The sequence below is a fragment of the Corvus kubaryi genome, unplaced genomic scaffold, assembly GCF_017639235.1.
Source record: "Corvus kubaryi isolate FWS band 111438036 unplaced genomic scaffold, C.kubaryi_AGA036_p1.0 65401, whole genome shotgun sequence".
Lineage (NCBI taxonomy): Eukaryota > Metazoa > Chordata > Aves > Passeriformes > Corvidae > Corvus > Corvus kubaryi.
This window is the reverse complement of record NW_024581977.1, coordinates 166557-184060: the sequence shown is the minus strand read 5'-3', so window position 1 is coordinate 184060 and position 17504 is coordinate 166557. Positions and strand designations below refer to the sequence as shown.

The following is a 17504-nucleotide window of genomic DNA, read 5'->3' as shown; positions in this document are numbered from 1 at the left end:
TCTCACAGCCAGCCTGCTGTCCCAACCTGATTCTCAAGTCTGAAAGCATCAACCCTCTAAATCTCAGTCTGCAAAAGCATGGTCAGATAGAAAATGTTGTGGTCTGAATATCTTTGTTAGTCATATATGTGAATCAGAGCTTTTTGTCCGGCCATGTGAGTTTCTGGTAGCTTCAGTGGGCTTACTCATGATAGCAAATGCTACATTCAATAGTAGGCATTTGCAGGATCATCCTCTGTGATTGTAATCCCTTTTGGATGGGGAATGTGTCAGCATTTTATAAAGGGACGTAAAGATACGTGTGGCCTGTACAAAGTCTCCATAATTAATGTTGCTCCATCAGTTGATTACAGGAATTTACAGGCTGCGCCATTATAATACAATAGCCTGTTGGAGTTTAACGTTTACGAAGAAAGGATAGGAAGAAAAAGGAGGAAATTTGTGTCAAATGTTCCTTGATGTGGAAGCTCTTTCTGTGGATATAATGTCTATCTGTTTAGGGGTCCTGTTAGCAATAGAGAGATATCCCTGTGGAGTTGTTTGTTTTTTCCTAAATTCTAACTTGTGTCTCAGACTTGCATTTTCCCCAGTCTCTGTATATCATATTTGGGATTTATGAGTTATTTCTCTGTGAACTCTGTGTGAGCATCACATTGTTGAACTGTTTGACAGATTGAAAGAAACCAAGAATGAAGCTCAGAGGATGACAATTCTCCCTTACGCAATCTAGAAAACAATTCTCTAAAATATTACATCACCTGCTGGCAGCTGTAGGTTTGCCTGCCTGCTAATTTACTATCACAAGTGTTCCAGAATCCTTTGTAATCCAGCCATTGCTATTTATATTCGTAATGATTTATTTAAGTTCTCTGTATATGTCAGCATAAAGTCATCAAAAAAAGCAAAATGAAGATTAGCTGGCTGGAAGCACACAGAATGGAGAAGAATAACCCAACAATGGAATTGAGATAGAGCTTAGACACAGTAAATAACTAAAAAAAAATAAAGGGCAATCGCTTTATTTTCAACTCATCATATAGGAGCCAGAGCCTGTGATTTTGGCACCAGGCAGTTCCCATCACAGGCTATTAAGAGCAGGGAAACAGGTGTCTGGTGGCCAGGGAAGGAAATGAGAAGCCGTGACACCTGAATTGAGATCATAGACCTGCTCCTGCCTTTGTGTCTGGGGAAAAGGCATTAACTGCTTGATGCCTCAGTTCCTCAGCCGGCTGTAGTGGCACCCAACTCTCAGCTGTTAAAACTTTTAACTTATTTATAAGATGGTTTTTTTTTCTATAGAGAACTGTAATGATGCAAGGCAACTTTATTATGTTCAGTGGAAAATGTGAAGTTAAGAAAAAACACTGAAGGATTGTGTAGTGGAGCGCAACACTTTTTAGAGCTGAGTCTCTAGGTCATTCTGAGGCAGGGATTTGAGTGGTGTCCCTTAGGATTTGCTGTTATACATGCTGAAATGATCAATCAAGGATAAAAAATGGACTGTTCTCATCTCATAGATCATTTCACAGTGAAACAGTTAAACTCCTGGCTGCTTTCTGAAAAACAGAGATCTGCATTAATAAGGTGACCTTATCAGAGCCACCCCTGGGGGGAAGGGAGGGAGAAAAAAGGTTGTAGAAAGAAAGCGAATCCTATTGTTAATCTTTTTTTCAGGGAGACTTGGATACCTGAATGCAAATTACTTTATATTTAAATTGTGTGAAAGCACAAAAGGTTTATGTCTACAATTGACAGTTATTTCATTAGCTGACTCGTGCAGCCTTGCAAATGGTTTCTAGTGTGAACTTTCCTTGGATTTGTTTTCTTTGTTCTTAGCAGATCTTGCAACGGTGATCATTTTGATTAATGTATTCAGAGCTCTGTTTTACTCCTGATTCATGTTTTTTGCAGCAGTCAGTGTTCTGGCCTGGGTAAGGTGAGACTGTGACGTGGCTTTAGTTTTCCTCCAGTAGTGTCGATCTGATGGGCTGTTCTCCAGCTGGAGAGGAACATGGAGGCTGCTGTAATGTATTTTGCATGGTAGTGACCCCAAACACGAGTTAAAGCAGGTTTTAATCATCAGATGTAGGATTTTTGTAGCCACATCCCACTGTGACAGCAGATGGGTGCTGTGCATGGGCTCTGTGGGGCTGGAGTATCATCTTTGTGTCTCTCTGAGCCTCTCAGGGTTGGGTATGCTGGCTTTGGGCCTCTGTTCAGATGGGTTTGTGGCTCAGAGTGGTTCACTACACCCCAAAATTAGAATTTCTGTTCCTGTTTGTTTAAAAAAGCTACCACATAAGCTCAGGTATTAATCTGGGGGCGAAGGAGAAGGTGTAGGTTAAAACTTACCCTTATCTTGCTTCAGGCACACCAATACCACATGTCCAGTCTGTGCTACATATTTGAGGAACCAATAATCACTTCAGGAGGGAAGGGTCCTTCCTACCCCTAAATCGATGGATGATCGATCTCTCTCTCATCTGGAGGTGCTGGCCTTCCATTGACCCAAAAGATGAGCTTCACCAAGACACTCAAGTTTTACTAAGTCAAGTTTTAGGGTAGATCCTGTCAATCCAGCCTCCTGGTCTGGACTGAACAGCATCATCAAGGTTTACACACTAATGTAAAAAACCAGTCACAGGTTTTGCTCGATTAATTGTCCCAGATACACATCGATCTGCTGGCAAGCTGCCAGAGGCGTGCAAGCTCTTACTATCCTTTCCCTCCTTTCTTCTTTATTTCTTTTACTCAGACTACATTTTTCTTCTTTTCAGAACTTTTTGGCATTAGTTGCTGCAATCAATCTGCCATTCCCCGCTGACGCCTCTTATTGCATTGGTTTCTTCAAACTCTTTCATCGGCGCCTCCAGCATTACACATCTCTCTTCAATCCGCGCCAGGCTCCGAGTCCTAAAATACAAACACCTCAGGGACCTGTGCCTGAGTTCCTTCACAAGTCACTTGTCTCCATTACCCTCCCTGAGAGTCACAGTTTCAGGAATCATGGTGAGATCCCAGGACAAAACACTTGAGATACCAAGGCAGGGCTTCAACAGTAAAACCAGAAAACGTTCAGGCCCAACCACCTCTATAAAACATCACTTTGAAACTGCTCTTCATATGCAGGGGAAGTGCACTCATCAGAATGGTTTTTACTTCCTCATTAATATTTTCAAGCCATTTCCCATTTTTATATGAAATCCAACACACAAAGGGTTTTCTGAGAACTGTTTGTGAAAATAGGAAACTTGGGGTTTTTTGGGCTCAGAGCCTTGAATTTTTTATCTTGATTTTACATGGTCAACTACAGGAAAAAGAAAGAAAAGGTTTTCATGTGTCTATAAGGGAGGCTCTGACAGAAAACAGTGGAAAGGTAGATTAATTTCTGCTGCACAAGTCTAAGTATTTTCCCTGTTCTCTCTTCTGCTTCACAGCAATAAATATAATAGGATTTTTTCAGCCTTTATTCTTGGACTTACTTCTTAATAGACGTTTAATTTAAAAAAGTGAAAGACAAAAGCCGGGATAGACAGGAATGAGTATCAGGGAAGAACAGGGACACTTGAAACTCAAGGGAAAGGGAAAAACAGAATAACTCAAGTTATGTCAAGATTTGTTCATTTTCTTTTAAACTGTACTTGGAAGCAAAAATCTTTAGACAAATATTTGTGGATAAAATTCCACCTAACTGCTTTTTCACACAAGATTCTCACAAATCATTAGTCTGGTCCATAACTGGATAGCTCTTCCAGCTGATCTGGCAAAAAATATTCTGATCTCTTTGTCCGTGATAATAATACTGAAATCAAATAGGTGCTCAACATGCAAAATATTAGAGAAACACTTTCTTCTGCTTAATTCTGCTTTACATATTTTTTTATGATAAATGGTGGACTTTCTGAACACTGTGACAGAGAGCTGTAACTTGTGAACAACAATTTCAATGTTTTGGGTTGACATTTAGCTTAATGTATGAAACCCATGTCCTTGCTGTCACGAAATCTCCATTTTCCCACTTTTACAATATTGTTGGCATATGTTTCCAGCTGTCTGTTGCTGACAAAGAATTGCTTGTGATTATCTGATGCTGAGCTGTTCTGCTCTGTTTTTGTGGTTTTAATCTCTCCAACAATACCTGAACACGCTGTGCAGATCGTGATTATTGGGGCAGAATACAGTCGTCTCTGAAATTTATTGTCCCACACAGAAAATTGGCAATCCTTAGGATCTTTATATCTGGATTGAATGCGAACTGCCCTTCTTTCTGATTTCATAATTTAACATTGCAGACTGTTGACTTATTGACTACAGCGTTAGCATTTTCCAGATTGGCAGACAAATTGCCTTGTAGGAGTGTCTATGCATATTTATACATCATCCAAAGGTTAAACGATAGAATACATTTTAATTGCCTAGAGATAACTTGGCAAATTATATCACTGGTACCAAAATTTCTAAACTTAAAAGATGAAAGTTACACACTGAAACCCATATTTTTTTCCAAGTAAATAAACCACTCAGCAATACTGATTACTAACAGTCTTCCACTGATGTTAATTAAATAGCATCTCAAAGACATAGCTGCCATTTTAGGCAAAATTTTAAGACAGAGGGAACTCTAGTTTTCTTCTTAGTCTTCCAAAGCATGCCATTTATATTGATCTTGCTATTTGAGAAAGGACCACAATCAAATAAACCCCAAAATGCAAAACAATTAAAGTGAGGCATTCATATCTAAACATTTTTTTCACTTCCATTTGTCTTAAAATCTGAAGGTTTCAGAAACTAAATCCCTGAAGAAGCTAAAATATGTCATGTGTTGCAAGAGCACCAGATACACTCACTGAGAATATTTTTCAGAGAAAACATAACCTTGGAGCTATTTGACTATTTAAGAGTAAGTCTAATTGCTACTTATATTTTTTACTTCCCACTTCAGCAACACTTTTCTCTCTAGCATACAGACCCCTAAAGAAATTACTGAGCAATAACAAGTGTTCTGCAAATTTGCTGATATACAGTGACTGCTCTTACGTATGTGCTCTTAAAATAAGGTCCTGCACATGGATTGGGGCAATCCAAGGCACAAATACAGGCTGGGCAGAGAATGGATTAAGAGCACCTCTGAAGAGAAGGACTTGAGGGTATTGGTTAATGAGAAGCTCAACATGACCCAGCCATGTGTGCCTGCAGCCCAGAAAGCCAAACCTATCAAGAGCAGCGTGGTCAGCAGGTCGAGGGAGGTGATTTTAGATAATCTTTAAGGTTCCTTCCAACCCAAACCATCCTGGGATTCTATGAACACAAGTAAGTTCAAAGTAGTTTGCTCTCAGTGGAAGAAACACATGACCTTGCAGTAGCTTGGTTACTTGCTGTGCTTTTACCTTTACAAGTGACCAGTAAGAACTCATGTGGAGTGTAATACTTTGAGCATGAGACGGGGAGACAGATGCATTCCTCTCCTGGGGGTTTTGACTAGAGGAAATTATGTGTGTTTAGGTGAAGAAAATGATTTTACAAGTGGATGTGCAGAGTGGGAGGGCTGAACCCCTTCAGGCAGATGGGAGAACCAAAGCCAGGCACCTCACTTGCCAGGCAAGGGTCCCAGCGAGGAGCTTATCAGTGAAAAATGGGAGACATCACTGTGATGTCCTCCTGGTCTTATTGGTGGGTTTTGAAAGAAATCTCCCTTGGCCTATGTTTGGAAAGGAGTTTTATATCTGCACCTACCAGGGGTGAGAATTTCAGGCTGTTAAAAGTGAGATGGAGGTGTGTTTTTTCAATCTTTGCTCCAGAACAAGATGGGAGTTACAACACTGTGCTCCTCGGGTTCTGTGGATGGGGTTTTGGCAGCTTCCACACTGAGGACAGATGGTATTTGAGATCTTGTTCTGAGACAGCCCTGCAGGATAAGCAATAACTCTGTGGGATTTCTTGGACTGTAAAGCTGCATATAGGCATCTGAGGTCCACTGGAGACCTTGCTAGGTCCAACCTCTCTTTGAGTTCATTTGGCTACATGATCTGAGGGCAAGAATGGCTATTGTCCTTATTCTTTTGGTTAACAGAGTCTAAAAAAACCCAAAACAAACTAAACCCATGACAGCTGTCAGGAGTGATTTCAGTGAGTTTTGGAGAGACCATGAAAATACCCTTGGGGTGCTGGTCAACAGGGGCTGAACATGAGCCAACTGTGCCCAGGGGGGCATGAAGCCAAGGGCACCTGGCCTGTACCAGCAACAGTGTGGCCAGCAGTGACTGTCCCCCTGTGCTGGGCACTGGTGAGGCCACACCTCGAATGCTGTGTCCAGTTCTGAGCCCCTCATGACAAGACAGACATTGAGGGCCTGGAGTGAGTCCAGGGAAGGGCAACACAGCTGGGGCAGGGTCTGGAGCACTAGTCTGGTGGCAAGCAGCTGAGGGAGCTGGAGGGGCTCAGCCTGGAGAAAAGAAGGTTCAGGAGTGACTTTAGCAATCCCTAAAACTCCCAAAAAATAAAGGAGATTGTAGCTGGGGGGGTTGGTCACTCCTCCCAAGTAACAAGCAATAGAACAAGAGCAAACAGCCTCAAGCTGCACCAGGGAAGGCTTAGACTGGGTATTAGGAAAAAATTCTTCCCTGAAAGGGTTGTTAAGCCCTGGAACTGGCTGCCAAAGGAAGTGGTGAGTCACCATCCCTGGAGGTATGTAAAAGAGGTGTGGATGTGGTGCTCAGGGATATGGCTTAGTGGTGGGCTTGGCAGCGCTGGGCTAATGGTTGGAATTGATGATTTTAAGGGTCTTTTCCAACCTAAATGATTCCATGATTCTGTGATTCTAGATAGTGCCTCCAGGTCAGAGGCAGGACAGATAATGGTGTCTACTGAACTCTCATTACTTGTTAAGAAATGTGTCAATTCATCACTTCTCATCACTGAAAATTTATCTAAAGCACTATTAGCTTATTTCCCAATCAGTTAACTATTGAAGCAGAATCTTGAGCTACTGCACTGGGCTGATTCCTTTTAGCCCTTTAACAAAATTCAGACTTCCTTTGCTTCGTGGGTTTTCCTCTCTTGCATTTTTGGATAAAAACTGAAGGTTGCCTTATATTTATGTTCCCTAAATACTGTGATATATTCTCAGTAGTGCCACCTTTTACTTCTAGTAAAATCCCCACCTATCTTATCTTTTCTATTTGATTACCTCTTATACATACTGGTAAATAATGAGAGGGAATTTGGAAAATATAGGCCATTTGGAAGAAATTCTGTGTGTATCATAAAGATTACAGAAATATTTACAGCTCCCAAAGAGTCAATCTCCAGTCCAACATTTAATATAGGGATGGACACAAGCCCTGTTCACTCTCGCTGTTCTGGAAGGACTGGTTTTGCAATATTGTCTGTCTTCAGAACAGTAAAACTACTTCTGATGAATTTATCAAAGTTTGTATGCTGCAGTGCCCCAGACACTTTCTTATTTTCTTGACATTATTTTTTCATCAGTTTGGACTGTGTAGTATATGCAGACAGTGCATGTTCCACATATTGGATTGCTGTGTTTTTGCATACAAACCTTGTAAAGGAAAAGAAATAGCAGACTGTGTGTACAAGCATCAAAATCTGATTATATGCAGGATTCTAATCATAATATCACACCATCCTCACTGAAAAGCGTTGCAAGAATATTCCAATTCATATTCTGAATGGTGTGTTTCTCTGCAGTTGTCTTGCAGAATTCTTATTCCTACCAGGAGAAAATCAGTATACTGAACTGAATAAAAATGTATACATTAAATTGCTTATTCAAATGTCCACCTTTGATGTTTGCAGGGAATTTGAGCAGGAAGCAATATAACCTGAGCTTTGTTTTATTGATACAAGAGGCTAATGTGAGTTCCAAAACAGGAAAGAATGAGAAGTTGCTTAATACGCTGGAAATGTGGAAAAAATGTAGATTTCAGTTATTAGCTTTCACAGCTGTATTTGCATAGAAATATACTAACGGCTGGGTGACATTTCATGCATGAACTTGATAGCACATCCTTAAAAATATTCATGTTAGAAGAGTACTTAAAGGGAACCCCAGCTCGAACATTCCAGTCTTTGTTTAAAAAAACCAAAACTCTTGCTTTCCCTAGGGTATTCCAGTGCAAGGTATTTCTTTATGAAACAAAGCTTTCTTTGTTATGTGGAATTCTGGGACAGCCTAGGAAGAGCCCTTCTTCCTGATCACACTTTAAAAAAGATCCTGATTCCCCTGAATGTTAAATAATATTGCACAATAGATGTTGCTCAGGCTTTTGTGGAAAATACCAGCAAAGCAAGAAGCCCCTTGAGGTTTCAAACACCTCTTGGATTATCAGTTTCCTATGCCATTTTGTATTTTGAGGGAACACCTTCCTTGTAAGTGAGACAAAGATGAATGCCAATCATCTATGCTGCGTGAGATAAAAGGAGTTATTCTGCTTTGAAAAACTGAAAGAATTCTTGGAAAGGTCTATCACAGTTACCCCCTTGTAAGAATTTTTGGGAGCTGGGTCACAGCAACTCCTTCCAGTTCACATTTGCTTGTTATGGGGTGTTGGTTTTGTTGTTGTTTTTTAATTCACCTACTAGAGCAAACCAGGTGCAGCTTCATTTGTAACTCATAAAGGATGTCTGGTTTTACTTAGAGTGGAGAGGTTCAGAGAGCATAGTGAAGGATTTTAGATCAGGGAGCACTTTCACTTGCCAGCAGTTTCAGCATTCATTTTCTGTTCTTTTAATTTAAACATGATTATTAACAACACACAGCTGAGGAAGGCACTTTTCTGAAATATTCTGAGGATTATTCCTGCTCCATTATCTCCCTTTCACCTTCCACAACAGGATTTTATGTGCTCATGCTAGTTGATGTTCTTCAGAAGAGCAGCTGCTCCATCTCTGATTGTGACTTTCATTAGAAGTAGAAAACTCTACCTTCTGAAGTAGTGAGATGTGAGCACTAAGTCCTGGGAACATTTTCTAAAAACTCACTTTATACTGAAATATAACCAGCCTTGAAAGGGATTAGAAGGAATATGACAGGAGTATGAATTAAAAAGGACTGCGTCATGAAAACATCTCTTTAAGAAGTTTTGACTCTGTCATCACTCAATCCCATTCCTGCAGCTGCTGATTGTCCAGAACCTTCCAAAACAGCAAGAAGCATCTCTGGAGCCTGTCCAGACTCTTCCTAAAATCAGATTTCTAAAGGAACGGGGGACTATGTGGAGGTACCTTTCTGGAAAAAATGCGGTCCTGCATTTTTAGTAGCTGACCTCCTTTCCTTCTGTGTCTATCCCACATTACTTGTGTGAACCTCTCAAGCAGCATAGATCTCTGCAGAAAAGGGCTGCAGGATCATTTTCCCTGTCAGTATGACAGATAAATGCTGGTTCAAGACAGAACAGTGCTTTACAGACATGAAAATAGAAAACCAAAATGATAATATTATGAAAAAGGGTCATTAATACTATCTTACTTAGAGGATCTGTCTAAACCATAACATAATCACAGGCAGTATCTAGTAATGATATTTTACACTGAAGCCCAAAGGTTACAAAAAAACTTTAGTCTTTGCCAAAAGAAAGTCACTTTTTCATCTGAAGTACAAAAGGAATCAAATTTTTGTGGTGGTGCAAAATCTATGTATGTAAAGCTACTTTTAGAGTCATATTAGTAAAACACCTGTCAAAAGACAGGGGAAAGTCTGGTTTATAAAACGAAAGGGCAAATCTCGAATAAAATTTCCAGTTAGAGTGAAAATATATAGGCTGAAGCCATCAGTGGATGGTAACAGCAATAAAGATCATTTGGGCTGCACGAGCAATGCCATCTCTAGAGCAGTTTTTGCAGACGGTGGCAATGGCACCTGAAGGACGCGTTTTACAGGTGAGTCCATGCACGAGTCAGCTCACAGAGAGCCTTCCCTACTTTCCTCTCAGGAAAGGAGTTTATAGCATGGAAAACAGCACAGTGCCTGAGTGCAGAAGGTGGCATTTAGCAAGATCTGGAATGGTGTACATCAGGGTAGGAGCTGAAAGCCACGATGTTTGAGAGTCATTTGCAGCTCCCAGACAAGGCTGGGTGAGGGTGGGGGAATTGCTGCTCTCACTGAGGAGAGATGGTGCCGACTGGCAGCGTCTCCTGGTTCCTGTTGACTTTCTGTGGGCACGTTTAACCTGTAATTTGGAAAAGGAAAATACAGTCTGGCACACATTCCTGAAGGGTTGCCAGTCCCAGATCTATCCATTGCATAGCCTGCCAGAATGGGATAGATAAGTACCTTACAGACCAGTATCCACAGCAACAGAGACTGGAATTTTATATTTTTAATACATATAAGAACCCAAAGAAAATAATTACTTTTTCATTTTCCAATTTTATAATAGTAATAATGACCTTTAGGTCAGGAATTTTCAGCAGTTAATGACTGTCTGGCTTTTTCTTTGGTCCTCAGTTCCTCCAGCCAGTCATTAACAGTGAGAAAAGTGCCTTCTCCTGTGGTCACTTTGGCTTAATCATTACCTTTTCATGCTACAGAATGCACCAGCTGGGAAATAAGTGTCTCCTATGCGGATGGATCCATAAAGTGTTCCTTGGGTTTCATTTCTTTGAAAGAATATTCTGTGAGGGTGTGAGAGTTTACTGTAAAAGATGATTGAGTATTATCCACAGCCCTGAGAAAAGTTAGATCACTCTGAGGAATTGGGGCTGAGGATGGTTTAAGGCCATAGATTTCAAAAGATTAAATCTTCAGAATTTATTTGTGTAATCTAGGTTCCCTTACTCTTCGTAACGGAGTGCTTCAGAATTATATATGGACACATATTTTCTTATCCATCTTCTAGGATCACACAGGAACAGGACCTCTTTTTTTCTGTTGTTGTTTGTATTTTTATATGTAATCACTGTGACACTGAAAGCACAGTGTAGCAACAGTGTCTTGAGAGTTAAAACTTACTTTAAAATACAAAGGGGAACAGCCCTCTGGAGTGCTTACCCTGCTCTGTCTGGATAGTAGACTCCCTCCTTCCAACCACCCTCTCTCTCAAAACACCTAGAAGCTGTACATGACTTTGTCCAGAGGGAGATTCATTTATACATGGAAATGTCTTTGTCTTGAACTTCATTGTAAGATCAAAAATGTGAACCATGGAATGGAGTTATCTTCTGACCACTCTACTGATCATATTCTTGCTAAAAACCAACCAGATTGTGAGTATATTGTATGCCTGGACATACATAAACCTTTGAAGAGTCTTCAGTTGTTGTGCACCGTTAGTTGAGTTCTTCTTTAACCTCTATGACTTTTAATGCCATTTTTCCAGTATGGTGTTACTTTTAAAACTGTGAACATATCTTTCCTACAAGGTATATTTAAGCTTGAAAACAACTGTGTAAGAACTGCAGAACTCGGAGGACAAATAAATCCACAAGAAAACAATAGTTTTCTAAGCCACATATTCAATGTCTAGGGATTTCTAGTAATAGTCCAATGTATGGCTACTGCTGAATAGTCAGGTAGTAGTGAAGCACCTCCACTGGAACAGTAAAAGAACATGGGAATTTCTTCATTAGTAGATTTAAAGTCAATATGGTGTCCTTTGAGAACTTGGTACTAAATATGGAACAATGTGAATGACAAGCCTAATTTTAGTGTTTTGCTGTGAAAAGAGATTTAGCACCTGCATAACTTTTACTGGAACTCTTAGCTTTTCATTTTGTATCTTTAAGTGAAAACACAGCGTGTACATTAAAGCTGAGGGCATCAACTTTTGCTTCAACATTTTTTTACTTTTCAAGAAAAATAACACCAGCAAAACATAAGTAGTGTTCCAAGAAAGAGCCACTCAGGAGTCCCACAAGGGCTGGGACTGTGATTTGTGGTTTCTCCACTCTTGGAATGATAATATTACTTTCTAAGCTGAGGCTTCATTTGCATTTTGAAAGTACAACAATTTACTTCTCAGCAGCGCTGTGCTGTTTCTAAAAGGCTGGACTGGCTCGAGGATTTAAATCCAGTGAGGTTCCAGTAATTCCCTTAACAATGAGTTTAAAAATCCACACCTTTAAAATAGCTCTGCACCTTTAAACCTCAAGCTCAACTCCATGTTAAAGCAGCTGGCTAACCATTAGTAGAAATGGGAAAGGTCCAAAAGACAGGAGTGACAAGTGACTTGTGTTTCATTTGGTGCTTTAATGGTTTTTTTCCTCAGCTTCACAGCTAACCAGTGCAGATTATTTATAGATTTTAAAGCCAGAAATTAACACTGTTCCTTGTAGGCAGAGGAGAAATGTATGGGATCATTATTAATTCTTTAGCATTATAATGCCTTCTGGCTCAATGTGTGTGCAAGGGACCAAGAGTAAACATGCATTTATCATCCTGACCCTTATCTGTTCCCAAAAACGTCCTTCAGTGGAGAACTGTGAAACAGCCTGCCTAAAAGATTTGAGACCTTCTATTTTTTTGCTTTTGATACAAAGACCTTTACAGTCTTTGCTGTAATTGAACATTCAAATGTAAAATATTGCAAATACCAGTTTAGAGTGTTTCTTTTCCCTGAAAAAACGCCAACCAACCAACCAGCCAAAAAAACTCACTATGGTGCTAGCTGCCTTCACATGAAGTCTTTTGGTTTTCTTTCATTGGGACAAATTACCCAGGCCTCCTTGGTACTCAAAGACATCTCTCCCCTTCCAACTAAACCTAATTTTTGAGTCCTGAGCTTCTCTTTGTTTCCCATTATTTCCACTTTTACCCTTTTTCTGAGTTCCTTTCTCTTGACAGCAGCCTTGCACCCCACTAATAGAATTCAGCTGTGGAGGGAATGCACTCCTGGCAGGAGGCAGTGTACCCAATCCCTCACTGCCCACTGAACTTAGCAGGACAAAACTGTCCTTCGCATAATTTTACCAGTGTCCATGGAGTAATTCCAGCAATCAGCCTGTCCTGTTGTCTCTCTGCCGCTCCCTGTACCCCACTGAAACACGAGGTAGAGGAGACAGCAGTGCTACAGCAGCTGTTATTGTTTGATCAGGAACACAGTCCTTGCTGGAATTTCATTTCCCTTGCAGACGTGCTACTAGAATACATTTGTCATCCATACTTTGTAGCAGACTTATATTTGCCTGTAATTACACACCAGTCTGGCAATACTTTATTGTTAACATAAAGTACTGCCATTTAAATCCCCCATCTTAAACGGAAGTATTTGCAAAACTCTGTAATTGCTAAAATAATAAAGCTGCCATTACTGTATGGGAAGTTTACAGCTTGTTGCTGAAATACTTACATTGGCTTAACTACACCTGTATGGATTCCTTATGTTTTCATGTGCTGTTTAAGATACATTTCTGCTGGGCACAACCAAATGTTTGTGGCCCTTTCACAGAATGGCTGAGGTTGGAAGAGGCCTCAGGAGCTCACCTTATACAGCCCCTGCTCAAGGGGCTGCCCAGGACCATATCCAGATGCTTTTGAGTTATCTCCAAGGATGAAAACCCCACAAGCTCTCTGGGAACCTGTGCCAGTGCTCGGTCAAAACTGAATTTCATGTTTTCCAGCTTGTGGTCTGTCCCCATGTATGAGGAAGTCTATAAAAGATAACCAGGAAAAACAAGTACAGTGCGGTTTTACCCAGTGCAATGGGCACAGATAGTACTACAAACGCCTAGGGATATGAAAAACAGAAAAGACAATGTGTTTTGGTTTCATTTTGTGTTGGTTTTTCGCAAACAAAAAACTGGTGATGCCCCTCTCTCGTACTCATTCTGTGATTTTTTTTTTTTTTTTAAATTTTTATTTTTACTTTAAACAGTTCTCCACATATGATTGTTCTGTTCTTAAGTCTGGTTGGGTAAAGCAGACCTCAGGACTAGAAACAGCAGTAAGAGTTTGCTCTGAACCATAAGCAATGTTGCCACGTTACGCTTTTCATACATAAAGCTCAAAACATCCATATTCGGTATCTAAGAGTCTGCAAAGGCTTGGGAATTTGTGCTAAAATTTGTGCCGTCTCTAACCCTTGTTCTGACACACCTGCACAGCATTTTTCAGCTCTCTGTGCTCTTTTGGGGGAGGATGAGGGAGCTTTGTGCTCTTCCAGCAATCCCTAGGGCACGAAATGATGGAGTGCAGGTGGTTCTGCATTACCAGGAGGACCTTCAGGTAAAAACTGATGCTCAAGTCCTGTTGCCAAGTGGCAGATGAGTGTGGGGTTCTGTGTTGTGTTGTCTGGCCAGGAAGGATCTGCTCTCCTGGCTCAGGTCCCTCCTGCTGCCGCTTTTCCCTGCACTCGCTGGCCCTGTCCTGGCCCTCGGAACAAATCTCACTGTGTGTCACTCCTCTTGCTTCCCCTCTAAAGGTGACCACCAAGTTGAACAGAGGGATGGAGCACTCCTCCAATGAGGAAAGACTGAGAGAATTGCGATTGTTCAGCCTGAAAAAGTCTTAAGGGTAACCTAATTGTGGCCTTGCAGCACCTGAAAGGAACTTAAAAGAAAAGATGGGGAGAGACTATTACAAGAGCATGTAGTGACAGGACAAAGGGAAACAGCTTCAGGTTTAAAGAGTAGCTTTAGACTGGATACTAGAAAAAAATTCCTTAGGGTGGTCAGGGTGGTGAGGCCCTGGTACAGGTTTGTCCAGGGAAGTCATGCACTCCCCATTCCTGGAACTGTTCAAGGACAGCTTGGAGGAACCTGGTCCAGTGGAAGGTGTCCCTGCCCATGGCAGCAGGGCTGGAACACGATGATCTTTAAGGTCTCTTCCAACACAAGCCACTCCACGATTCTCTGGAACAAAACCTATTTCTGCGGCACACGTGTACGGTGTTCGCAACCTGGGGGCAAAAAGAGCTTCCCGAGGCCTTTCCTGGGGCCGAGCTTGAGCAAGGCCGAGGGTCGGGATCGAGGAGCCGGGACCCGTCCCGCGGGCACAGGTGCCGGGGCAGTGCGGGCTGTGTGCCCTGCGGGGCGGTGCGGGGCCGTGCAGGCTGTGTGCCCTGCGGGGCGGTGCGGATCCGTGCGGGGCCGTGCGGGCTGTGTGCCCTGCGGATCCGTGCGGATCCGTGCGGGGCGATGGCTGCGCCGGGCACCGAGCGGGGCCGGGGCCGCGGCCGCTCCCGCTCCCCCCGCCCGGGCCCGCCCCGCTCGCGTCGCTCCGCGCTGGATTGCTCGCGCCTGGCCGGCGCCGTCTGGGGCCCGGCGGGCGGCGCGGCCAGGCCCGCTCAGCCGAGCGCAGAGGCGGCCGCAGGAACAATACGGCGGCGGGCGCGGAGCCGCGCGGCCGCCCCGCACCATGTACGCGTTCGTGCGGTTCCTGGAGGACAACGTGTGCTACGCGCTGCCCGTGTCCCGCGTGAGGGACTTCAGCCCCACCTCCCAGCAGGACTTCGACAACCAGAAGGTCTACACCGTGTACCGCAACCCCGAGGAGGCGGCGGACGAGGACGACGAGAGCCCCGGCGAGTGGGGCGACCGCCTGCTGCTGCACAAGGCCCAGATCCTGGCGCTGGCAGGTGAGGGCGGGCCGGGCCGCAGGTCTGGGGGGGGCCCGATGCCGCCCCCTCCCCGCTGAGGGAGGGTGGGAGGGGAGGGGGCGGCTCGGGGGGGGGGGGGGCCGGGGCGGGGGGGGGGGGGCCCCCCCCGGGGGCCCCCGGGCGGGGGGGGGGGGCCCAAGGGTCGATTTCCAAAATAACCGCGAGCCCCGTGATGCCCTCCGTGATACCCGGGAAGGGGACCGTGGAAACATAACAAAAAAAAAAAAAAAAAAAAGGAAAAAAAGTTGAGATTTTCGTCCACGGCTTATTTATAGTGCACGGAGTCATTTGTGTACCTTTGCAGTTCTTGCCAAATTTGAGGGGTGCTGTTTTGTGTCCGCTTTGTTAGTTTAAGTGACTTCATAAATTGGAAGGCAGTAGTGGAAACCAGACCTCCAGGTACTGCTCTTGTTAAGCGTGGGCTTGCTGCATTTGGTTTGTTTCATGTTTAAAGATAACAAATGTTTCCACGCTAAGCGGACCAATTAAAGCGTACACTAAAGAAAGAACCCCCTATTTTGGCCATTCGAAGGAGTTCAGCCCTTGTGAGATAGTACTGTTGTTACATTGTCCCTAGACAGTGACTCTTTGGCGGAGTGTTTCCTTGAAGACTTTGCGTAGTTTTCTTGCTGCCATAGTCATAGTTGACATGGAAAGGAAGTTCGGTGGTTGGAGCAAATTGCTGGTTAGTGTGGGTTTGCCCAATGGGCTTTTGAAGGACAGCAATGACCATTTGAAATGTCAGCCTGGGTAGCAAAGAGGACACTGGGTTCTCATCCTGACTTTTCCACTTTGGGAGAAGTACTGGTTATGTCTGTTTCCTCGAATATGGAATGGGCTTAAAAACTCTTTTGTTTAGTATTGAGCTCTTGGAAGGCAGTGCTGAATTCTGATATCTAAATAGAGTAACTTGGTGTTAAAGTCATGCAAAACTGTTATTTCTCTAATTTTACTTTTGAAAGTTAACAGTTCCTAAGCCAGTTTAGCCTGGTGGTGGTCCAGTTTGTCCCTGGCTCAGCCAATCACTTTTGCCATTATCCTGTTTCTAGTATTGGCCATAAACTGATACCCCAAAAGAACAAGGAACAGCCAAACATGAGTTTCTCTGTAACGCTTTTCCAGTTTCTGAGTATTTGCAACTCCAGAAGTTCGGGAGAACTTAACAGTTAGGCAGTCCAGCAGAGGAGTGGAGTCTCCTGCTAAGTTTTTGTTGTGCTGTGCCAGCCCACGTTTTGTCTGTCCTGTGTGTGGCAGAGGAGTGCATGTGAAGTGTTTCTTGCAGGTTTCCTGTCAGATCCATGGAAGACAACGATCTCAGCATCCAGGGTTTGCATGGCCTCTTCCCAAAGGCGGCATCCCATTGGACTCCACCTTCCTCTGTCCCAGTGGGGAACTGCAGCAGCAGTGCCCTTTCAGTTCCTCGTGTCCATCTCAACACAGCTGAAGTTCTTCAGAGAGATACTTAGAAATAGACACTTGGGTCACATGTTGAACCAGGTTGCCTCAGTTTTCCAGCAGGAAGTGCTTCTTTCTGCCAATTCCCTTGTTCCAGGCAGAGCCTGTGTCTACCCAAGACGTGCTCTCCTGAATTCTTCTGTACAGTTTCTCTTTGTTTCGTGTCTCTTGAACCAGAACAAACCAATATATGCTGTTTCCTCCAGAGAACAGGACTTGTTACCTGTATTAGTGATTTGCTCTAATTGCTCTCCAGAGATTCCAATTTCTGCAGGAAGCTCTCCTGTTGAGCCAGGAACACAAGGAAACACACAGCTATCTTTATTACAGCTGTCACATCTCAATATTCTGACTAGATCTGTGTTTTGCATGCTTGGAAAACTTCTCACCTGAACACCAAATGAATCCTTCTGTGCTTCTTTCCATGCTGCACCATGTAAAAATACCTTAGGTGAATTCAACAGAAGTTGTATACAAAGGGTTGCTTACTTCTAAAGT

The 17504-nt window shown here is 43.0% G+C and overlaps 1 protein-coding gene across 4 annotated transcripts in view; it reads left to right on the top strand.

Annotated features, from left to right (window-relative positions):
- Positions 1-17504, top strand: part of LOC121673410 (BEN domain-containing protein 5) — a 93315-nt gene that overhangs the window by 47042 nt on the left and 28769 nt on the right. Inside the window, exon 1 of one of the 4 annotated variants that reach the window (XM_042046696.1) lies at positions 15156-15530. The exons of 1 other annotated variant lie outside the window; for it this stretch is intronic. In XM_042046696.1, coding sequence (XP_041902630.1) covers positions 15311-15530 — 220 coding nt within the window. In that variant the 5' untranslated portion in view covers positions 15156-15310. Of the gene's footprint in view, positions 1-15155; positions 15531-17504 lie in introns of those variants that run through there. 2 more of the 4 variants (XM_042046697.1, XM_042046700.1) reach the window with 2 other exon arrangements.